The sequence below is a fragment of the Phacochoerus africanus genome, chromosome 7, assembly GCF_016906955.1.
Source record: "Phacochoerus africanus isolate WHEZ1 chromosome 7, ROS_Pafr_v1, whole genome shotgun sequence".
In the NCBI taxonomy this organism is placed as follows: domain Eukaryota; kingdom Metazoa; phylum Chordata; class Mammalia; order Artiodactyla; family Suidae; genus Phacochoerus; species Phacochoerus africanus.
In genome coordinates, this window is record NC_062550.1 from 32,269,884 (window position 1) to 32,295,130 (window position 25,247).

Genomic DNA, 25,247 nt, shown 5'->3' on the forward strand with positions numbered 1-25,247 from the left:
GTGTTATATATGAACGTTGTTAAGGGAGTAAATCCTTTTTTTCTTTTTTAAGTTTGGATCAATATGCGATGATGGGTTTCACTAAACTTATTGTGGTCATCCTTCCATGATGCATGTGAGTCGATGTATGTAGGTCAAATCATTACGCGGCACACCTTACACTTATACAACGCTCTATGTCAGTTATATCACAGGAAAACTGGAGGGGAAAAAAAAGAAGGGAAGGGAAGGAGAAAGGTTTCTTTGAACTTTGTTGTCAGGGTTGTTCCTTTGGTTCCTTTTCTTTCAAAGCTGGTCTCTGGAGAAATCCCCTTAAGTTGCATTTCCCTGTCTTTAGAGAGCCTCAGTCCTCCTTTATCTATATGAAGCCCACGAAGAGGAAAATGAATTGCATAAGTAAAGCAATTAGGGCTTTCTTTTCTTTTCTTTTTCTTTTTTTTTTTTTGGTCTTTTGTTGTTGTTGTTGTTGCTATTTCTTGGGCCGCTCCCACGGCATATGGAGGTTCCCAAGCTAGGGGTTGAATCGGAGCTGTAGCCACCGGCCTACGCCAGAGCCACAGCAACGCGGGCGGGATCCGAGCCGCGTCTGCAACCTACACCACAGCTCACGGCAACGCCGGATCGTTAACCCACTGAGCAAGGGCAGGGACCGAACCCGCAACCTCATGGTTCCTAGTCAGATTCGTTAACCACTGCACCACGATGGGAACTCCGGCTTTCTTTTCTTTAGGACACCCATACTTACTTCCATACAAACCTACATACAAACTTAGTTACATACAAACTTAAACATTTGTCCCGGTGTTTGCTCCAGAAAAGAGAGCTTTCATAAGCTCATCACTTCCGTGCTATGAGTAAAACCTTCTTGTTGCAGGAAAGGGAACCCCCTCCAGGGCCCACATCGGCTCTTGACTAGCAATCAGTTGTCCAGGGAGACATACATAGTTGACAAAGCAAAAGCCTTTATGGGGAAGGGGCACCCAGGGGAGAGCTGTAGGTTAAGGGCACCCAGGAGAATTGCTTTACCTTGTGGCTCACAGCCTCAGGTTTTATGGGAGTGGGGTTAGTTTGGGGGTTGTCTCTGGCCAGAATCTTGCTTGGCTTGTATTTGGTCTGACTCAGGGTCCTTCCTGGTGGCACCTGCACCTCTCAGCCACAGTGGATTCCAGCGCCAAGGATTCTGGGAGGTTGGTCATCTCCTCCCTCCCAGTGGCCCCCTCCCAAATTCTCCTGATTAGTCTTTGACAGCCCCACATCATTTATCAGGGCCTCCGGGTGGGAGACAACTCATGCAAGCAGTTATTATCATGCCGGGCTAAGGCGGGCCATTTCAGTCAATGGTCCCCTAACATTCTTCTTACACATAAAACAACTAGTCTCTCTTAAGATATAGTAGATCTGTCCCTCTGAAAGGAATAGAAAAGAGAGTAGTCTGTAATTAATTCCACAATTAATTTGCAACAGTGTTTAATGAACATATAAAATTTCCTCACAACATTTAAAATCTTTCACGAGCAGTTCACTGGGGAGTATCTCAAACTATTCCCAAAGTATATTCCTTACACAGGCTATTTTCGACAATAATAAACAAGATTTTAGGCAAATGTGAGAGAATGTTAATGGTATAGGTAATTGAAGGAAGTAAAGAGATTTGGGTTATACTTTCCATTACCTGAAAACTGGGTTTACCTCTTAGTGGGTGTCCAGCCAAAACTCACAACCAAGCCAAAGATCCAGAGAACAAAAAATGTATTACTTGCAGCAAGTTAGAACCCTTAGGAATCCTTCCTAAAGCATTATCTCCCCACCTGCAAAATTGGGGACGTTTTGGAGTTCCCGTGGTGGCTCAGTGGTTAACGAATCCGACTAGGAACCACGAGATTGTGGGTTCGATCCCTGCCCTTGCTCAGTGGGTTAACGATCCGGCGTTGCCTTGAGCTGTGGTGTAGGTCGCAGACGCGGCTCAGATCCCATGTTGCTGTGGCTCTGGCGTAGGCTGGCAGCTACAGCTCCGATTCGACCCCTAGCCTGGGAACCTCCATATGCCAAGGGAGCGGCCCAAGAAATGGCAAAAAGGCCACAAAAAAAAAAAAATTGGGGGAAGTTTTTTTAAACAGAGGATACATGCACATTCATGAAGGGACTTGAGCAGAGGAGAATTCAGCATAGACTTGGGGCCAAGGTTGACAGAGTCCAAGCTTTAGGGTCAACATCATCATTCAGTCCTCTGCCTGGATGGGGCCCTAGTTCCTGCAGAACTCAAAGATAGATTATTATGTGTATCTCGAGGAGGAACTGGGACTCTGCTTTATCACTGCGCTATTGTTCAACTGCCTTTTCTCTGTTCTGCATTCTTTGTTCCCTTAGGTTCATTGATTAATGAGACCTGTTCAAGGACAAGCATTGTGGCCAGCCTTAGATCACAACATGTCTTAGGCCAAAATGGCTTCTCTTATGTCAAGAAAGCCATTCCTGGTTCTCTTTCTCTGGAGATCCCCCCTAACCTATCTGCTTACATTTCTACCTAGGGTAGAGAAATCACATCTCCCCTGCCCCCCAGATTTCCTGTAATACCAACGACTGCAGCAAAATCCCATGTCGTGCATACATCATTGATCAAACTGCCTTAAGGGCAGTTTTCAAATTCTTCTATGACGTGGTATAAGATGTGAAGCTTAGTAACCACTTAATCATAATTGCTGTGTCTGATGATTTCTGTGACTTTACCTTCATTTTTACTTTTGTTTCTTACTTGCCTGAAACCTACCTTCTAATGATGAGGTTGACACTAAAAGGTTATGTGAGGCATTCCCAGTGGTTAAAGATCCAGCGTTGCCACAGCTGTGGCTCAGATTCAGTCCCTGGCCCAGGAACTTTTGTACACTGCAGGTGTGGCCAAAAAAGTAAAAAAAAAAAAAAAAAAAAAAAAAAAGAAAGAAAAGAAAAGAAAGAAAGAAAGAAAATAAAAGGGAAAAAAAAAAAAAAAGCCCAAGTGAAAAATAATGGCCATTTAACCCTTAAATGATAGCATTGGCCAAAATTGAAAACAGGATCAAACAGGATCAACTGTTTTTCTCTGAAAACATGTATTTTTAGAAGCACTGTGTATGTGAGTGTGTTTATACATATATATTTCAAATAAGCCTTAACTCACCTAAGGGAGGTCTTGGTCCAGAAAAATACCAAGCAGAATGAGGAGAGTTCCTGGAAAGGGTCTGAAAGTGATGGGTAGGACAGGGCATCCCAAAGAAAATAGCAGAGGTCTGAGTGACTGTCGGCAAAGAAACCCCATATTGTTGGTGTGTGCAGAGTGTTTGCTGGCATCTGTTGATTTAGAAGGAGGGAGACTTCAACTTCCACCATTCATTCAGGTCGTTTTCACTGCTCTCTTGAGAATCAGCTGTGTTCCAGGCAGTGTGCTGGTTAAGCTGTCCCTGACCTCAAGGTGCTCCCACTGGAGGGAGAAAACCGAGCCCCTCTGAACAGTGTGGAGGAGGTGCTTGTGAGGAATGGATTTGGGATCATGCTCCCCGGACCACTTTTAGAAAAGAGTCCACTCAGATGGGTCACTCAGTCAGAATCCGGATGGGCTGCAGGAAAACAGGCTTTTCGGAAACATGGCTGAAGCCAAGATGTTGTTCAGAGAGCTCTAGGCAATGACGACGTTTGCTTCTCTGGGTTCAGTTGTATCATTGCTGAGAATGAAATTTGTTCAAAATTCCTGAGAGCCCAGTATTTTATAAATATCCCCTTCAATGCAAATACATAGATTATTAGTGTGAATTCCTCTGGAATGATGACATGACCCCTCCCCAAAAGCAGGGGAAAGGGGGCAGCAAAAATTGGACTGTGTTTCCAGATCTGGCACCACCTTACCCAGCACTGACAGTGTCCCTGGCATCTGTACCCCCGTTCAGGTATCAGGAGCAAGAAAAGGCCATGGCCAGATGCTCTGCCACTGCCCTTCCCTTCTGTGGCCTGTACTGGTAATGTTTCTGTTCCCTTGGCTAATTAACCATGGCATGAATCCAGTCTATAGATGTGCATGAATGTGTGTGTGATCTCTTTCTGCTAATCTTGTTTCTTTCTGCTAGTTTTTAATACATCTGAAATGACACATTGCTGTAACTGAAATACCTACAAGGTCAGGGATGGCAAGAAAGAAGTAGTTAAGTCAGGAGGGGAGGACAGGGCTTGGGGTCACCTTCACATATGGAGTGATGAGCCTTAAAGGATGACTAGGCCTGCAGCAGGTGCAGGGTGTAAGGTACAGGGGCATACGTTATTGTGGCATATTTTAGGGGTTGAATAGTGTTCCCCCAACCTTCATATTGCGAGGTCCTAACCCTTAGTACCTGAGAATATGACCTTATTCGAAGGTAGGGTCTTCACAGTGGTGATCAAGTTGAAGTGACTTTCCCCTTATTACAAGGACATCAGTGAGGGTGAAGTCACAGAATGAAAAGACTAGAGCCATCTATAAGCCAAGGAGGCAGGGACACCTCCTTCCCTCATAGCCCACAGAAGAAACCAACCTGCCCACATCTTGAGCGCAGACTGCTGGCCTCCAAGACTATGAGGCAGGAAGTTTCTGTTGCGGTACTTGGTTTCAGCAGCCCTAGAAAACGAATGCAGTTTGTTTAAAGAACGAAATTTCTTTTTTAAAAAAATTGTACCATTAGTAGAGTTGCTTTACAATGTCGTGTTAGTTTCAGGTGTATAGCAAAGTGATTCAGTTATGCATATAGATATACTCATTCTTTTTCAGATGCTTTTCCCATGTAGGTTAGTATGGAGTATTGCCTAGAGTTCCCCGTGCTCAGAATGAAACCTCTTGTTTGCTCTCATAATGGTAAGGTCCTGGGAGCAAAAGGCAAAAGAGCCAGTCTACAGAAGCCCCCACAGACGTCTGCTCTCTGCCATCATTCATTTTGAACCATATCTCAAGAGACCAGGCCACCTGGACCCTCCTCCAGGGCAGTGTATTCTTGAGGTTTTTCATAATTCCTTGTCGCATTCCTGGCCTCACCTGAAACCAAACCCAACTGTGTTTCCCTGTTACTCATGAGGAGTCATTACGAGCCTCATATGAGCCGTTTCATATTTGCCTCATTATATTTCCCCTTGTGACTTACTAACATGGCCCATGTGTGTCAGCAGCCAGTGTTATTCTTTGTCAAGAGCATCCCGTGGGATTATATATAGTCATAGCCATTGTGTCTGGGGGCTTCTGTCACATCCTTTATTTTCCTTGACAATTCCAAATTTAACTGTGATACATGCTTCTGAGAAGGAAGTTGAAAAGAAGGAAGAAAGAAAAAAAAGCAGTATTGTTGAGATTGACAGGGAATCACATGACTGCTGCTGGGTGCATAGTAGGGCCACAGTCTGTGGGCCTGTTACCAAGGGCTTGGGTGTGGCACCCACCAGGTCACTGGACAGGTCTCTTCCAGGCAGAACTGGCCCTGGGACACAGCTAAGCATAGCTAGATCTAAGTCACAGGTCTGCTATAGGGTCCACAGCCAGGACCAAGGTCTGCTGGCCTGCCTCTAGGAGCACAGATGGCATTCCCCCTCTTGGTCCCTAGGTAGACAGGACTGTTCCTAGACCACCACTGAGAGGGACTAGATCCAAGTTACAGGGCTGCTTCAGGATCCAAAGTTGGACAGGTTGGCAGGCCTGCCTCTGGGAATACAAATGGGCGTGTCTCTTGTTGGGTCCCTTGGGCCAATATAAACTGCTTAAAGGCCATTGCTAACAGGTATTAGAACCAAGTTAAGGGCCACTTTATTATCCACTGTTGGACCGAGGTTGCTGGGCCTGCCCCTGGAGCACAGATAGATGTGTCTCAAGCCTGGTTTCTGGTCAAGCAAAACTGACCTGGACTGCAGCTGGGCTTGTCTGGAACCAGGTTATGGGACCATTTTAAGATCTGCAGTTGCACCAAGGTCAGCTGGTGTTCCTCCAGGCACAGAGACAAGTATGCCTCCCAGCAGGTCCCTGGGTAATGCGACTGTTCCCAGACCAGGGCTGAGAGGGACTAGAACTGCATTATGAGCTGATAACAGGGTCCACAGTTAGGACCAAGGTCAGCAGGGCTATTACTGGGGACACAGGTGGACATGACTCCTCTAGGGTCCCTGGATGGTACTAATGGCAGGACCAAGCCCAAATAGGACTGTAACTGAGTCTCCAGGGGATTGGGGCTAATTTGGGGTCTGTTGCCAGGACCAAAGTTGGCAAGCTTGCCACATGAGCAGGGGCCAGCTTTCTCTTATCAGTCCTCATCAGTCGTGGGTTCCATTGAGGTTTTACAAGCTCCTATCTGGATCTCAGTCTCCCACAAATGCACTTTTGTCAGGACGGCTGCCAAATTATTGTTGCTGTGGGGGTGTATGAACAGGGTGTATGCACCTTACCGATGTCCCCTCCGTGATGATGAGTCTTTTCATTCAGCCTATAGATATATAATCAGGACTTCCTTAAGGTAACTACTTTAATGTTAGTTTTTAAATCATCTTTAATGTGCTTTTTTCCAATATCTGTCCTTTGCATTTTGCGTATCCTCAGGAATAATGACTAAGTCTGTTAAATTTTTTGCCTCCTTTTGATATTTACTCCCTCACATGACCTCTTTAAAGCTTCTGACCTAGCACAGATCCCTAAACAGTAATTTGTTGTTAAAGGGGGAAAAATAAATAAATCAGCATATTTCTACTTCTTGTAGTGGTGGACGGAGTCACTCAGCTGATTCTTTGACATTTCCCTATCCAGGAGGAGGTACATGGGCACGCCTGAAACCCATGACATAGGAAACCATATGTTCCCAAAAAGAAGAGGGTCAAAATGGTTTGAACAGAAATAAAACCCAGTGATTCTGAACTATTAGTGCCCCTAGTGGCTTAGAAAAATAAACATTTCTCTCAGGATGATAACTTCACCCTAGACCTCAAATAACTTGGAAAAAAAAAAATGTCCAACAAAGATAACTAGGTACATAAGGAGATAAGAAACCAGGAGTGATAGCCAGAAGAAATAACAGACAGTAAAAATACCTCCATGGGAACCACATATTGGATTAATCAGAAACAAAATGTAAAAGAGCTTTTTAATGTCTTCAAGGAGATAAAAGCCAAGCTCAGATTTCATCGGGGCATCATTATAACCTATAAAGAGTGAAATAACCAATTTGAAATAACGCCACACAGAAATTCTCAGAGCTGAGAAATACATGAACCTAAATTAATAAATCAGGGCATGATTTTAACATCCGATTAGACATTGAAGACTGAAATATCAAAATGGAGGGCAAAATAAATCATGAAAGAACAAAAGGATAGAAAATATGAAGAGAAAGGTACAATACAGAAAACACATATTGAGCGCACTAATTAAACTCCCAGACAAAAACTGATAGAAAAGTAGCAAAAATATTTGCAAAGATAAAGGCTGAAATTTTATCACAGCTTATGAGAAAATCACAGAATTCAGGAAGTACAAAAAAATTTTAGAGAGAATATATTTTTAAAATGCTTACCTAGGCACATTATGATGAAACATAAGTCAGGAAAAGGCAATGGTTAGGGTTTTTTTTTTTTAATTTTTTAAATTATACTTGATTTACAATGGTCTGTCAATTTCTGCTGTACAGCAATGTGACCTAGTTTTATATATATATATATATATATATATATATACACACATTCTTTTTTTTCACATTATTCTCTATCATGTTCCATCACAACTGATCAGATATAGTTCCCTGGACCATACAGCAGAATCTCATTGCTTATCCATTCCAAATGCAATAGTTTGCATCTACTAACCCCAAACTCCCAGCCCCTCCCACTCCCTCTTGGAAACCATAAGTCTTCTCCATGTGCATGAGTTTGTTTCTTTTCCGTGAAAGGGTTCTTTTGTGCCGTATATTAGATTCCAGAGATAAATGATATCATATGGTGTCTTTCTCCTTCCAACTTACTTCACTTAGTATGAGAGTTTCTAGTTGCATCCATGTTGCTGCAAATGGCATTATTTTGTTCTTTTTTATGGCTGAGTAGTATTCCATTGTGTTTACATACTACATCTTCTTAATCCATTCTTCTCTCAATGGACATTTAGGTTGTTTCCATGCTTGGCTATTGTGAATAGTGCTGCAATGAACATAGGGGTGCTTGTAGCTTTTTCAATGAAAGCTTTGTCTGAATACATGCCTAGGAATGGGCTTGCTGGATCATGTAGTAGTTTTATATTTAGTTTTCTGCAGTACCTCCATGTTGTTTTCCATAGTGGTTGTACCAATTCACATTCCCACCAACACTGTAGGAGGGTACCCTTTTCTCCACACCCTCTCCAGCATTTGTTATTTGTTCACTTGTTAATAATGGCCATTCTGACAGACTTACTAATCATGGCCATTCTGACCAATGTGAGGTGGTACGTGAGGTGGTACCTCAATGTAATTTTTATTTGCATTTCTCTATTATTAGTGATATTGAGCATTTTTTCCTGTGCCTATAGGCAATGGTTTTAAGGTGTTCTAAAAACTTTATTTTCATTTTGTTGGAATATAGTTGGTATATAATGTTGAGTTAGTTTCAGGTGTACCCCAACGCGAATCACCTATACGTTGTCTGAGAAGAGGATAAAGCTTCTGATTTGCAGTTGACTTTGACAAGCAAAGGTAGAATACAACCTAGTTGTGAAAGATAATTTTAAAAGTTCCTAGAAGATAATATAGAACAGTATCTTTACAGCCATAAGATATGAAAATATTCCTTAAATAGGACACAAAAAAGCAGAAAAGGGAAGGATTGGAAGATTGATTTCATTAAAATTGGAGACTCAGAGTTCCTATCATGGCTCAGTGGTTAACAAACCCGACTAGGATCCATGAGGATGCAGGTTTGATCCCTGGCCTTGCTCAGTGGGTTAAGGATCCAGCATTGCCGTGAGCTGTGGTATAGGTTGCAGACCCGACTCGGATCTGGCTATGGCAGGCCAGCACTATAGCTCCAATGAGACCCCTAGCCTGGGAACCTCCATATGCTGCAGATGTGGCCCTAAAAAGCAAAAAAAAAATAAAATAAAAAATTGGAGACTGTTCATTTAGACATTATAGAAAGAGTGAAAAGCTAGAGCACAGAGTGGGAAAAGATTTTTACAGTATAACTCACAAAAGACTCATATCCATATTACAGATCAGGAAGAAAAAGACTCATCACCCAATAAAATATTGAGCAAGAGATTAAAACAAACTATTTCCAAGAGAGAAAATCCAAATTGCCTTAAACGTATGATAATGACTTCAAACACCAGAGAAATTCATCTTGAAACCACAATTGAGATACCACTACACACCCAACACAATGGATTACATTTTTTCAAATGACAGTACCAACTATTGAGGATGTGGAATAATAGGAATTCTCCTACTGTGCTGGTGGGAATACAAATGAGAACCATAATTTTGGAGAAGAGTCTGGCATACCCCGTATATAGCAATTCTACTCAAGTATGTGTGGCCCAACAAAAATGTGTTCTTAGCAGGATTAGTCACAGTGACCCCAAACTAGAAATAAGCCATCTATCAACAGTAAAAGGGATCAGTTAAAGTGTACTCATAAGTGACCATTCAGCAATGAAAAACAAGACATGGATAAATCTTACTATATAAAGATGAGCAAAAGAAGCAAGACAAAAATCATACATGCTGCAAGATTCCATGCACATAAAGTATTTAAAAAGGACAGAACTAAATATGATGTTAGAAATCAGGACACTAGCTACCTTTGGGGAGGAGAAAAGTGTGTGGTGTGTGGTTATTGGGAGAAGCACAGGGTACTTGTACTGTATTTCTTGATCAGACTGGTGGTCACATGAATGTATTCACTTGCTGGTAATTCTTAAAGGTATACACTTACCATCTGTGTTTTCTTTCCTTTTTTTTTCTCAAGGGCTGCACCTACAGTATGGAGGTTTGCAGGCTAGGGGTCGAATCGCAGCTGCAACTGCTGGGCACACGGCAACAGCAACGCGGGATTCAAGCCGCATCTGTGACCCACACCACAGCTCATGGCAACACCAGATCCTTAACCCACTAAGCCAGGCCAGGGATCGAACCCACATCCTCATGGATACGAGTTGGGTTCGTAACCCACTGAGCCATAATGGGAACTCCAGGTCTGCAGTTTTCTGTATGTGATTTCACTTCCATTTAAAAAGTGCTTTAAAAAAGAAAATGTAGGGAGTTCCCATTGTGGCACAGTGGAAACAAATCCGACTAGGGACCATGAGGTTGGGGGATTTGATCCCTGGCCTCGCTCAGTGGGTTGAGGATCTGGCATTGCTGTGAGCTGTGGTGTAGGTCGCAGACACAGCTTGGATCCTGCGTTGCTGTGGCTCTGGCGTAGGCCGGTGGCTACAGCTCCGATTCGACCCCTAGCCTGGAAACCTCCCTATGCCGTGGGTATGGCCCTAAAAAGACAAAAAAAAAAGAAAAAAGAAGAAAATGTAATTGAGAGTACCCAGTGATACATGAGATTTATAAAAACTTAAATATAAAGTGATATCCTCCTTAGGATAACTTTGAAGAAAACTTCTCCTTACATTGGTGATATAGGATATTGTTTACCTGTGTCTCTGCCCTAATAGAGCCTGAATTTTGGGGGGTTGGGCCTGTGTTCCCATCTCTGCCTGACAGAATGGTTTCTCCCTGAGTGTTTGTGGGATTCACAAAATAAGGTCCTAACATGAGAAGTGTGCTCCCCTCCCCAGGTGAAGAAAACAACGGAGGCCACCTTGCAGACGATACAGGATATGGTCACCATCGAGGACTATGATGTTTCGGAATGCTTCCAGCACAGTCGCTCCACAGAGTCTGTAAAGTCTACTGTCTCCGAAACCTACCTGAGTAAGCCCAGCATCGCCAAGAGAAGGGCGAACCAGCAGGAAACAGAGCAGTTCTACTTCATGGTACGCCTGCTGCTTCCCCAGCCACTCTTGGGGCTCGGGTCTGGGGTCCCTAAACGCTATTTCTGGAGTTGCATCGGAATCACCTGGGGTTCTTTATTAAAATCCAGACTCCTGTCTACCCTCTGAGTTCCCGATTCAGTCCATCAGAGTTTAGGAAATCGTACAAACATGCAGGCAAACTTAGGAGGACTGCTCTGAAACAGCCCTTTTAGACTTTAACAAACATTCATGTCACCAGGAGAGCTTGTTACAATGCAGATTCTGGGGTTCTATGATGGCTCAACAGGTTAAATCTGGCATTGTTGGTGGCTCAGCAGGTTAAGAATCCAACTAGTATCCATGAGGATGTGGTTCGATCCCTGACCTCGCTCAGTGGATTAAGGATCTGGCATTGCCGTGAGCTGTGGTGTAGGTTACAGAGGCGGCTCGGTTCTGGCGTTGCTGTGACTGTGGTGTAGGCCAGCAGCTACAGCTCTGATTCTACCCCTAACCTGGGAACTTCCATGTGCTATGGTGTGGCCCTAAAAAGCCAAAAAAAAAAAAAATCTGGCATTGTCACAGCAGCAGCTTGGGTCACTGCTATGGCTCAGGTTCAGTTCTTGGTCCAGGAACTTCGACATGCCATGGGTCCGCCCCGCCTCCCACCCCCCCAAAAAAATGCAGGTTCTGATGCCAGTAGGTCTGGGGAGGATGCACCTGAGAGTCCACACCTCTGATAAACTGATGTCACTGATCTGCTTCAGATCATACTTTGCGTAGCAAGTTCTAGGATCTAGGAGATAAGAGTGGCTGGACTTTAGATACCCTGTGGGAAGTTCCTTGACATTGAGTGATTTTTGAAAAAGTTAACGTGTCTTTCCACTTGCAGAAACTCAGAGAATATTTGGAGGGTAGTAACCTCATCACAAAACTTCAGGCCAAGCATGACTTGTTGCAAAGGACCCTTGGAGAAGGTCAGTTACTCGACTCAGATGGGGAGATGACCTGAATTATATGTGGTGTCATGTTCGTATTGTGTGAAGAGTATGAAGCATGGATTTGTGCAGGAGGAAGCAGAGTCACTGTACCTTTAGATTTGGCTTTATCTGTATCTGTGAGAATCAAATACTCCCTGGAACTGCTTTCTTTACATGCTTGGTTCTAACCTAGAGGCACAACAGTGAAATCGAGGGCTGAAAAGCCAACACAGAGCTCCAGAGGAAGGGTCTTCAGAGCACAGCGCTCTTGAGTGGAGAGTGGGGGGTTCCCATCATGGCACAGTGGTTAACGACTCAGACTAGGAACCATGAGGTTGCAGGTTTGATCCCTGCCCTTGCTCAGTGGGTTAACGATCCAGTGTTGCCAGGAGCTGTGGTGTAGGTGGCAGATGTGGCTCGGATCCCACGTGGCTGTGGCGTAGGCCAGTGGCTACAGCTCTGATTAGACCCCTAGCCTGGGAACCTCCATATGCCACGGGAGCAGCCCTAGAAATGACAAAAAGACAAAAAAAAAAAAAGAGTGGAGAAGTGGGGGAGTTCCCGTTGTGGTGCATCAGAAACAAGTCCAACTAATATCCATGAGGATGCGTTCGGGGTCAGCGTGGGTCAGGGATCTGGTGTTGCCGTGAGCTGTGGTGTAGGTGGAAGACAGCTCAGATCCTGAGTTGCCGTAGCTGTGGTGTAGGCTGTCCCTGCAGCTCTGATTCGACCCATAGCCTGGGAACTTAGATATGCTGCGGGTGCAGCCCTAAAAAGGAAAAAAAGAAAAGAAAAGAAAAGAAAAGAAAAAGCTACACCTTCCCCCACCTGCTGACCCGGTCACTTCTTCCTTTCCTTCTTGGACTTGCCCAGCCTTCCAGCCCCACCCCTTTTGTTTAAATGGGCTGGTATTTGTTGTCCCATCTTAGGTCTTTTTGGACTCTAGAAACCAGTTAAGCCAGTTTGAGTGATTTTTTTTTTTTTTTTCTTCCAGGAGGCATTGGCTTTAGCTGAGAAACAATCTTATTGTATTAAGCATTTTGCTATATCTAGTAAGGACAAAAACAAAGTAGCTACCACTTACCCAAGGCTTTGTCTCTGCCAGGCATTGTTCTGAGCTAATATTTAATTGAGCACTCTTAATTTCCCCATTTTTACAGATGGGAAAACAGAAGAGAAAAAAAGGTTTGTAAGCAAAGGCGGTGGTGCCAATGTTGTTCGCTTTTCATCTTTGTGAAATGTAAAAGGAAAAAAAATTAAACAGAAACAAAGCCCCTGTCCTAGGTGCCTCATAGTCTGTAACACATTTAATATCTTTTATTCACACTAGATTTTGCCGGAAGTTATACAAAGTGAACAAGAATATAGGTAGGAGAGGGAAATCATGGGACTGAGTTTTGGGAATGACTCAGGCTAAAAAGTTTTCTCACTTGACTAAACTTTTGCTCCCTACCATTTTAGAACCTTCCTTACCTGTAAACCAGCATCTCCTGGTTTCCTCCAAAGGACCCATTATCCTCAGGGAATGTCCACATGGAGAAAGGGCATGATAACCTGAAACTCCACATATTGCAGTTAAGATGCCAGACTCTAAGATGAAAGGCCGATTTCACTTAGGAAAAAAAAAATAACTTTTAAAGTACTAAAACGTGTCTTAATAAATAACATAACCAAATACAGTGTGTGAACCTTCATTTGATTGTAAATCAGAAAGCAAAATTTGGGAGTTCATGCCTCAGCGGTAACAAAGCCAACCAGTGTCCATGAGGACACAGGTTCAATCCTTGGCCTCGCTCAGTAGGTTAAGGATCCAGCATTGCCATGAGCTGTGGTATAGGTCACAGAGGCGGCTTGGATCTGGCATTGCTGTGGCTGTGGTGTAGGCCGGCAGCTGCATCTCTGATTTGACCCCTAACCTGGGAACTTCCATGTGCAGCAGGTGTAGCCCTAAAAAGACAAAAGAAAAAAAGAAAAAGTTAAGAGTTCCCATTGTGGCTCTTCAGGTTACGAACCTGACATAGTATCCATGAAGATGCAGGTTCAATCCCTGGCTTCACTCAAGGGATTAAGGATCAGGTGTTGCTACAAGCTGAGGTATAGGTTGCAGATGTGGCTTGGATCTGGCAATGCTGTGGCTGTGGCGTAGGCCAGCAGCTGCAGCTCCAATTCACAACCTCTAGCCCAGGACCTTCCATGTACCACAGATGCAGTCATAAAAAGAAAAGAAGAAAAAAAGAAGCAAAAGTTACAAAAGACATTTTAAGGATAATTGGGGAAATTTAAATGTAGACCATACATTATATTATTGAATGAATTTTTAGTTTTCCTAGATATTATTAACGGTATTAGGGTTATGAAGAACATTTTTATTCTTAAGAAATGCTTGCCGAGTGTCATAATGTCTGCAACTTACCTTCAGATGGTTCAGGAAAAAAGATACGTGTAAGAAAGAGGGAGAGAAGGAAACAAAACCATTATGACAATATGTGAACAACTGGGAAATCTAAATGAAGGATATAGGAATGTTCCCTGAACTAGTCTTTTGATTCTTATGTAATAGAAGTTTAAACCCTAAAACAGAAAAAAAAAAAGCCCTTTTTTGCCCTTTGTTTCTTTCATTGAATAGTTGCCTTATCTTGACAATCATGTCCCCTTTTCTCTTCTTTTTCCCCCTCATAATATCACCGAAAGTCTGTTTTTCTTTTTTCCACTTTTCACAAATGCCTGATATTTCAGTGATGCCCAAAGGTCCGTGGCCAGTCCCAAAGCATAAATTATCTTAAGTTCAGATGAATGGTTACAGGCACAAAGTCCTTCCCTACAGACCAGAGATACCACTTAAGAAATTGCAAGTTGGAGGGAATTAAGTAGAGGGTGAATTCGTTCTTGGCACTTCATGCAGATGAGTGTTAATATGCTCGGGGTCACATTCTCAAACGTTTATAGGACTCATTCTACATAGATTCCCTTGTGTGTTCAGAGAGAAGGCCCCAATGGTTGGTAGGATTTTATATGCCGTTATTGGATAGGGCTATATTTTAGCCAGCTCGCCGAGTCCATATACCAGATTCCATCTTTAACTGCTGAACTGTGTAAAAATATTGTACCTTGTGAACTCTATTCCAGTGTTTCTTTTTTAATTTTTTATTGGCTTATAGTTGATTTACAGTGTTGTGCCAATTTGTGTGTGTTTTTATATATATATATATAAATAAATAAAATTCTCCATCATGGTCTGCCCCAAGAGGTAGATAGTATTCCCTGTGCTGTGCAATAGGACCTTATTGTTTATCCATTCTAAATATAATAGTTCACATCTACCAAACCCATCCCACACCCTCCTCTCTCCCCCTTGGCAACCACAAGTCTATTCTCTGTGAGTCTGTTTCTGTTTTGTAGGTAGATTCATTTATGCCTAGATTCCACATAGAAGTGGAACCATTTCTCTTTTTGACTTACTTCACTTAGTATGAGAATCTCTAGTTGCATTCATGTTGCTGCAAATGGAATTATTTCATTCTTTTTTATGACTGAGTAGTATTCCATTGTGTATACATACCACATTTTCTGAATCCATTCATCTGTCAGTGGACATTTAGGTTGTTTCCATGTCTTGGCTATTGTGAGTAGTTTTGCTATGAACATACAGGTGTCTGTATCTTTTTGAATTATAATAGTTTTGTCCAGATATATACCCAGGAATGAGATTGCTGGTAGTTCTCTTTTTAGTTTTTTAAGGAACTGCCATACTGTTTTCAGGAGTGGTTGTACAGGATTTCTTTATCTTTTAATTTCTTTCAGTGGTTCCCTTTGTCCTAGTCACACAGGTTGTATTCAGATATACGAGGTGTTCTCCAGATTGGATTTATTCTGCATGAGAAACTGGATGGTTCTCATGTGGTGCCAGCAGACCTCCCTGCTCCCTGGCCCTGCCCCACATGCAGGCTTGGCAGCACACCAGTTGTTGGTCACTGCCTGGGCTTGGTGCTGGCAGCTTCGCCCATTGAAAAGCTAAGCATAGAGGGCATGCCCCACCTTTTAGCTCAGCCACTGTGAGCCTGCTGGCTTTCCAAGCAAGCCCTGTTCACATTAATAGGCTTATACAAAAGGAGACCAGGAAAGTTTATGGTGCCTCTGCTAGTGAGAGTATCCAATGGTGAACGCTTACAAAGAGATCCAACTCTTGAGTTTAGCTAAATAAGGATAGCAGCACAGAATTAAACCATGTGTTTGAGGACAGTCCTGACCTTTTATATAGAAATCATATCTCTGAGTTATACGAGGCTCATTGCTACAAAAACTCCCTTCATAGTAAAACAAATAGAGCCTAACTCAGGGATTTAGCAGTTGATCGTACACAGCTGAAACTGTAACTACAGACATGTGTTTGGCCTGTCTTACTGCTCGCTTTTGGCAGGTTACCAGCGGCCCAGTAAGTCCTTTGATTTACAACATCGCCAAGCAACTAGATGGGTCTCTTAAAGTGGCACTGCCGAAATTCAGAATTCCAGACCTTTGAGAACCATTGAGATAGAACGAAACACATAATGAATTAAGACCAAAGCCATCATCATTATTGTCTTCATCCTTCAGCACCACCATGATATCATTTTGTGACATCTTTGTCTTTAAATTGAAGACGTTAAATCGAGCACGGTAAATGAGCTATATGTCTATAAAACCGAAGCATGGACATTTTTTTCTTTTTCTTTTTGAGTAATGAGCCTAGATGTTCACATTGGTGTCTTTACAGGCAGCGTTTGGAGTTAAGGGGGTGTAAATATCAGTGCAGTTTTTGCTAAACCCAGCAAATCTAACATTGGAAGCTGAATTCCACGTTATGTTGTTTCAAGCCCTGGGCATACGGTTTCTGACAAAAGAATTAGATTATCCTCAACCCATCCATTCTGTCTTTGAGTAAGAACACAAGTACATTTTCAACAGAGAAGAAGCTGATTGTGACTAATTATATTTTTTAGAAAAGCTCACCACGGTTGTTGGTATTTTTAAGGAAGAAAAAGTGCTGGAAAGTCATGCCCGGAGTCCCAATCATTCATTAGGGACAAAATCCAGGGTGCCTCCATTCAGTCTGAGCTGAGTCCATTTTAAATATTTTCTCTAGTTTGGGGATTCACATTGCTATCAAATTATATTTTGGTTTTCCCTTTTACTCTGCGGACATAAAATAGAGCTGGGCATGAAAAAATAATTCATTTCTTAATTAGTAAGTAAAATTTTAAGAGTAGTCAGAATAAGTGTTTGTATCAAGAACAAGATAATCCTGGGTCATGGGTCTTTTTTTTTTTTCTTCTTCCAAATGGTTTGCATTGGGGTGGGAAGAGGAGTCTTCTGTTGTTTTTAATAATTAAGTAGCCTTCCAGAGAAAGTGATTGAAATCTAATCGTCAGACCACTGGAAGCTTTCACATTTCTCTGGGAAGCAGAATCTTCTAAGCTTGTGTGTTATTGATCTATTAATGATGATGCTGATTAAAAAATAAAACCTCATTCATCAGTTAAGACACACTCGGTACTATTAGCAGAAAAAAACGATGGATGTGGTGGTGGCGGTTATACCATGAATGATAGTTCTTGCAAAGCTTGCTCTTGATTCATTAATCAAAATGTATCTTTTATAGGTTTTTAATTTTTTATCAAATACTATTAACCATGGATGGATGGAGCAGAATGACTTTAAGCCATTTGATATATGATCTTTTTTCTAAATCTCAGGAATATTTGAGATATTCTCGATATCTCACTATTTAAATAAAAAGAGCAAAATTTCAAAGTTATGAAGCATTTCATTTCTAAGGAATTATTAGCATCTTTATCACTGAATCACTTGAAAGTTATTAACCTCTGTGATTCTATTTAATTTTATAGGTATTAAATTTGTTTAATAATTTATTACATCTTCAGTATTTTATATTTAGCTTTAGCCTTATGAGGCAGAAGATGTGTAAGCCATCATCCCTACCTGTCTTCTAGGATCTTGCAGAGTATTTGCTGGGGGTGGGGAAGACCCATGTTTATGATAGATTTCTTGAGAACTCAGGTCTAGAATGAAAACAAACCTGGGCCCTCACGCCAGACCCCCCCACACACACACACACATAGGAACAGCGTTACCCCGAGCAAGTCACTTGCCCTCTGTATGCTCAGTCTCTTTTGTAAAATAAAAATAGTAATGCCGCTTACTTGATAAAGTTGTGAAAGTCGTGAGTCACTATATAAAAAGTGCTTAGAACAGTGTCAAATGAATGTTAGACATCATTGCTCTTTTTCTTGTTGTTTCTAATACGTGTATTTTATGTCATACGTTGATGGTGTGATTAAAGTATGCAGTATTATGACAGAAGACGGTCCAGCCCAAGCTGGCTATTTTCTCTGCTCTCAGTCCTTTATTCACTCTACTCACTCACCCTGGGGGATCTCAGCTAGCTCCCATGGCCCCTAAAAGGTAGCAACTCTTAAATCTTACACTCCAGCCCTATCTTCTCTCTGGGCATCCACCCTGTGTAGCCAACTTTCACTGAAGGATATCCCATAAGACATTGCTCAGCTCATCGTCTGCCCTCTCCCCTTTCCAAGAGACCTTCTCTCCCACTTAGAAGTAGCGATAAATTCTGGAGTTCTCTCTCCACTGTCTCTTTTTCCTTATCTCCCACAGTAGCAAAAGGCCAGCCAAAAGAAGGGACTTACAGTTCAACAATAGATAGAATTGGGTAGCAGAGGAAAAATCAGATTCTTCTCCTTTTTCCCGACCCCACCTCTACGTCATGGCCAAGGACTGATTCTACCAAGACTCACAGTGGCCTGGATCTGTGTCGAGAAAGGAGTTCTTTCATGTGAACAGTTGCCCCTTGTTTAGTAAATAGATACTGGTCAAATACGTTCTGTAACTTGTTATTCAAAAGCAGATGATAGAGTGAAAGACTCAGTGGCAGCCTGAAAGTGTTCATTTGCCATTCCCAGCAAACCAGCTCTCACTATGATTGTTGTATTGGCCTTGCCCTAGGAGCCTGAATCACTGCATTGTGATGTTGATGGGCGGGTCTCACCTGTTTGTGCAGCAACATGACCCTTCTCTGCCAGCTGTACTTTCAGGCTGTTTCAGGACCATATCCTCATTTTGCAAACAGACCAGCTGAATGGTTCAACTCTCCCACACCCCTCACCACTGCTCCACCCTAAATATAAGAAAGAACAGGGAGTTCCCGTCGTGGCTCAGTGGGTTACAGACCCGACTAGTGTCCACGAGGGTGCAGGTTCAATCCCTGGCCTTGCTCAGTGGGTTGGGGATCTGGCATTGCCCTGAGCTGTGGTGTAGGTCGCACACGTGGTTCGACTCTGGAAGGAGGAAGGAAGGAAGGAAGAAGGAAAGAAGGAGGGAGGAAAGAAGGGACATCAACCATAAACACATTCAGGCTTGAAATTAGCTCGAGTTCAATCATTTCAAAGTTATGAAGCATTTCATTTCTAAGTAATTAGCATCTTTGCATTTTATCGTTAGCATCTTAGCATCTTATATTTTGGTTTTCCCTTTTACTCTATGGACATGAAATAGAGCTGGGCATGAAAAAATAATTCACTTCTTAATAAGTAAAATTTTAAGAGTAGTCAGAATAAGTATTTTTATAAAGAACAGGATAATCCTGGGTCATGGGTCTTTTTTTTTTTTTTTCCCCCTTCCAAATGGCTTGCAGCAACGCAAAAATACAGAGCTATTATTTAACAGCAAGCCACGAAGCCCAAATGTGTAAGAACCTCATGTTTTAAATACAGAGAGTTCTATGAAAGTCTTTTAGCTTACAAGTTGGTGGACTGTAGCAAAATTTAATGTCCTTGTACTTTAATATCTGCTAATGTCACTTCCGATTGTAAAATGCAACTTCTCTCCCTGATCTCATATTATAGAAAGAACACCAATTTAATCTAAAGGAAATTGAGTTTTCTTAACCCTGCTTGACCTGTCCACTTCTCTCCCACAAATATCTATCACGTCACAGTAACTAACATTCAAATCTTGGGTGTGTTTTACTTATATTTCATCTTTGAATTTATGGTTAAGATCAAGCAGCTATTTCTTATTTTAAAAAATAATAATAAAGAAAACTCCCTGCCTCAAATTGCCAAGAGACATGTGTTTCTCTAATCCATAGAATGTATAAAATTTTATGTATAGGTTTTTTTGTTTTTGCTTTTTTCATTTTTGGTCGCCCTGCAGCAGATGGAGTTCCCAGGCCAGGGATCAGATCTCAGCCACAGTCAGGACCTAAACCACAGCTGTGGCAACGCAGGATCCTTAACCGACTGTTAAGTGAGCCAGGGATCAAACCTGCGACCCAGTGCTCCCGAGACACCAACCATCCCATCGTGCCACAGTGGGAACTCCAGGTTTTGTGAAATATTTACTTTGAATTTTTTTGTCTATATGTTGTCTTCATGGTCTCCACCATAAATGTGTAAGTTCTTATAAACTCTGCATCTTAAAATAAGGGACAAAAGATTGCCAAATGCATTGCACTGATTCCATTTGATTCGCTTACTTTAATTTTTTTTCCCTACAGGTCACAAAGCTGAATATATGACTACAAGGTAGGAAAATAGTTCTTCATAACTCATATTGTGTCTTACTCTCTTTTTAATGGGAAGCAACTATTTAAATGCTGCAAGAATGAACATATTTTGTTAATGAACACAGAAGATAGTTCAGCTTGGCAAAACAGTAACATGAAGTGTTTGGGCTTCTCACAAAAGCAAATTTGCTCTGGCAGATAGAAGAGTTTCCCAATGGAATTGTAAAGCTCTTTAATGAGCAGCCACAGTTTGCGGAAAAAAAAAAATGGATAGGTTTGGTTTATCTAATCCAAAACACTTTTAAGTTTCTAGAAAGAGTCTAATAAGATTTTTGATAATTTAATTAACAAGCAATATTACATGCATATCTACTGTATCTGATTGGTTACTTCTTGCTCCTGCTTTCCCATATGTCATATAAAAACTAGAGCTATTGTGAGTATTCTTCAGACTTTAGCTTTGCAACTGTTTGGTTTACTTTAAAAATTTAACTTTTAGTTCCTAGAACCATATTGCGTTTTCTTTTTTGCTGTCTTTTTTTTCCGCTTTTTTTAATTCTTGGAAGGATTTTGAAGCTGCTGCTGAGAAGGAAAGGCCTTTCTGGTTTAGGTTGGGGAAAGTTTATGACAACTTTTATTTTTCTATGTCAACATTTGTGCCACAGCCAGAAATTATTCTAATTGACAGCAAGATTTTCCATTTTTAAAGTGGAGTTCTTTTTGAGATTCTAGGCATTTATAGCACTGGTGTTTCTGTTGCAATAATTGGCAAGTTGTTTTTTAAGGTTCTATAATGTTCCTAAATAAATTGAAAAGAAGCCCCCCTTACTTCTTGGTGAACCAGCTAGAAAGATGCAGCTACTGACTTGTCTAAACTTTGCAAAAATCCTGGGGTTTTTCTTCCCTATGTTAGTAACAAAGAAGGAATTACTCCTGAATAGTAATATCATGTAGCTTTTTCACATATAGTGTCCCTTTGCACTGTCAATTATTTTACCTGTTATTTCTAAATTATAATTAATGTCAGGCATTTTTTAAAGATTTTTATTTTAAAAAGGAGTGCAAATATATACATTTGGAATGAGAGCTATAGTTGCCAGACAGATTTGATATTCACATTATCCTGACTGGTACTTCCTCTCATCCATGTTGGCATTCTGCATAGGAAGCCACATTATCCAGAAGTTGTGTAGCAGGCATGTAACCACAACGAGTTGTACAGTTCGAATGTTGAAGGAATGTTGAGTCTGTGCACCCGATGTGTACATGGTAGAGCCGGAACCGTCAGCACGCCAGTCTGCCTGCCAAGTCCCCCTGCCATGGGAAGTACTTTAATAAGCAGTTTGTTTGTTTGTTTATTGGCTGCCCCATGGCATATGGAGGTCCCAGGCCAGGAAGCAGATCCAAGCTGCAGTTGTGACCTACATGCAGCTGCCCAATGCTGGATCCTTAAACCGACTGTGCCAGGCCGGGGATCGAACCTATGTCATGGTGCTGCCGAGACACCATAGTGGGAACTCCTCAGGCAGTTTATTTTCATCTGTAATCCCTCTCACAGCTTTAGAATCTTCACATTTCCCTTATCGTTGATGTGTCAGAAGAGGCAATTTTCAGGCTTTTTTGGAAGAAGACTCAAAAGACATACCTTCATTAGCCCCAGCCAGGAGTTACTCTGCATCTCTCAGCAATGCAGAAATAATTATCAGGTGCCACTCAGGGCTTTGGCTCCAGCTGCAAGATTTACTTGTCCCACGAATCAGTAACCAAACCAAACAAGCCTATATTCCTATCCCCTCAGCTTTATCAGCTGCTCCAGTTAGCATCCAATGCGAAGTTCTTTTGGACCTCATAGAAATAACCACATTTTCTAGTTTCTATATTTGATGCCTCGCTATCTTGGGGCCTTGCTAACCCGGGAGGGACTGCCTCTTAGAGGGTTAGTCACTACCTAGAGATAGTAAAGGGTTGTTTACAAGTGCGCCTTTTGTATACAGAGCAACTCATCCTGAGCCCATCCTCTTAGCCACTTCCTTTATCAAGTCTTCACACTCAGGCCACTGTTCCCCTTCCCCAGCCACACAAAGGCCAGGTTCCAGATAGCTAGGGATGGCTTCCACGCCCCAGAGCTCACCAGAATTACTCAAAGTAGCCAATCCTCAATCTATTCTGCCTTGCCTGTTCCTTCCCATGGGAACCACAAAAAAGGCTCTTGCCCACCTTTTCCCTCGATCCTCACTCCCTCTGCCTACTGGCTGGTGACCCTGGTGCCTCCCCACGTGGCCCTCCGTGTAGTGGCATTCCCTCTCCTCATGGGAACTGTAAATAGCAAATGATCTTTTCAGTGATGGTTTTCTTCTGCTGGCCTCACCATACCTGAAGAAAAATAAGGTCTCTATTTTAAAACAGTTATAAAATAATGAAAAGAGTGCTGAAATCAAGCACATGTCCTTGGTGGGCTGTTGTTTTGTTTGTTTATACCCACCAGATCCTTTCCTCTGTGAGTGGCACAGAATTCAGTGTATAAGAGCAATTTCAGAAATGTCAGCTGTGGCAGATAATGACTTGCTGCTTGGTGGAATTTTCCATATTTGCTTCTCGACACTTGCAAAGGCTCCTTTTAACCTCTCAAGCACTGTGGCACCTCAGGTGTTGCTTGCCGTACACCCCATTGGTCGTGTGAGCCCACCCGCCAGGAGAATCTCAGAATTTGCTAGCAAAGGCTATATCAGCAAGTTTGTTCCCCTCCCTCTCTTGATTGCTTGTAGTAATATCTTATGAAGTTAGCCAGGTATCCATGTAAACTCTTGGGCTGTTGTTTCTAAACTGGTCTTTCTGAACTTTAATGAACTGAAAAAGGCAATTCTTCCCAGAGAGGTGGCAGCTGAATACGAGATTTTACCTGATTTCCAAGTGCCGTGTACTCCCTCCTACCAGCCTTCTAATTAAGGAGTTTACATTGGAACGTCCAGAGAGAGGTCTTGGGACTCCTTCCATGTACTCCTTTCAGCACAGTTGTAGAAGTTGAGTCACATAATCCTGGCCCTCTTTGCTCTAAAGGGAAAGGATGGAAGGGGCTCCCTTCTCCGGTTACAGAGCAAGATGATGCAAGGTTTCAAATATAGTCCATGGTACATTGGACATGCATATGCTAGAGAGACTGACATCCATCAGAGCAGACTGGAGATGCGGAGGTTCCAGCACAGAGTAAACAGGTACATCGCAAATGGTCTACACGGGTGCTCTACAAATAGGTGAGGCGATGAGCTAGTTTGTTTTAAAGAAATGACGACTCATGTGAGCCTGGACCCACTGCCTTCTGAAATACCCTTGAAACAAAACTCTGTTTTTCATTTGTGACCCATGAAGAGTTGCCTTTGCATAAAATAAAATTCCGTAAATACCTGAAGGATATTGGGCAGATGTGATGTTATTTGCATTGAGGAATTATGTTGTACCTAAAAATATTATATTCAATTTCTCCTACTGGGATCTGTCAGAGCCCTAGTTTTTACAGTCTGTCATGTCTGCTGTGTGACTTGTAAGCTGAATAACACAAACCTTGGTTTGTAAGTCTTGGCCAAACAGCTCGCAATTCCATTGGGCAACGCTTACTGTTTTTAAAACAAACTGGCAAGCAAATGTCAGCTATGACATGCAAGAAAAGAGCAGCCTTATTGAAAAGCTGGTTTGGGTTTTGACACATAAGTAGAAGGAAATCAACGGAAAAGGGGAAGTACTGGTTTCCTCCATGGGTGGGGGTGGGGAGGGAACCCAAGAATTCCTGTGTTTGGTAGTTTTTTTGTGACCTATGGGTGTTTCATTGATTGTTTGATTTCTGCCATGCTCAGTAATTATATTCCCTCCCTTAGGCCTCCAAATGTTCCCCCTAAGCCCCAGAAACACAGGAAGTCCAGACCCCGCTCACAGTATAATGCTAAGTTGTTTAATGGGGATTTGGAAACATTCATCAAGGTACTGGCACCAGCCATCTGGGTGGCTGATCTCCACGCTTCTTACTATAATGGTCTCAGCCTCTCATAAAAGGAGGCAGGTCATTATGTCCAAGTCTGTCCTGGGGCTCTTCGCTTTCCCAGAAAATCAATATAATATTTCCTGAAGTCAGAGAGGAAAGAATATTTGGTTTGAGTGCCTTCAGAAGAGGGAATAAATGTGGGCATTATTATACCAGCAAAAGAGAAAGCCCTCTTTCTTAAAAAAAAAAAAAAAAAAGCCACAATTTGTGCAAAAAAGGAAAAGAGCTACCTGATAAAATGTTTTGTTTCTCTTCATGCCAAGGAGATGGCACAAAGTATGCCTTTCAAGTCTGTTGTCAGGCTAGCTCTGAAGCACCATAAGTTTAGATTTCTCGTGACTTGAGGAATTCATTATATTGGATAAATTGTAAGACCCTGTGGTCTGTATCTTGTATCTCTGCTGTGTTTACTCTGTGTCCTTTTTCATCCTGTATTTCTGACAATGCTTCTAGCCGAGGACGAAGGAATTCCCACGCGAGACACCAGGTAAAAGTGCTCAAGGGAAGTGAGTGCATAGCCTCTCTCACCTTCGATCCCATTTTCAAATCACAGTCATGCTTGGCTTTAATTAGATGTTTGAAGGTCATTAAAAGAAAAGTGTTTGCACTTGGAAATTAGACAGGTTTATAAATAGGCTTTCCTTAGAAAAGAGTTATAGAAAGCAAACAGTGATTAAAGAGGAGTAGTCCTTTAGCAAAGCT

The 25,247-nt window shown here is 42.1% G+C and overlaps 1 protein-coding gene across 1 annotated transcript in view; it reads left to right on the top strand.

The window, feature by feature from the left end:
- SRGAP1 (SLIT-ROBO Rho GTPase activating protein 1) overlaps positions 1 to 25,247 on the top strand; it is a 305,344-nt gene that overhangs the window by 234,315 nt on the left and 45,782 nt on the right. Inside the window, exons 9-12 of the mRNA XM_047787114.1 lie at positions 10,778 to 10,975; positions 11,844 to 11,928; positions 20,504 to 20,531; positions 24,382 to 24,484. Of these exons, the coding sequence (XP_047643070.1) occupies positions 10,778 to 10,975; positions 11,844 to 11,928; positions 20,504 to 20,531; positions 24,382 to 24,484 (414 nt within the window). The remainder of the gene's footprint in view (positions 1 to 10,777; positions 10,976 to 11,843; positions 11,929 to 20,503; positions 20,532 to 24,381; positions 24,485 to 25,247) is intronic.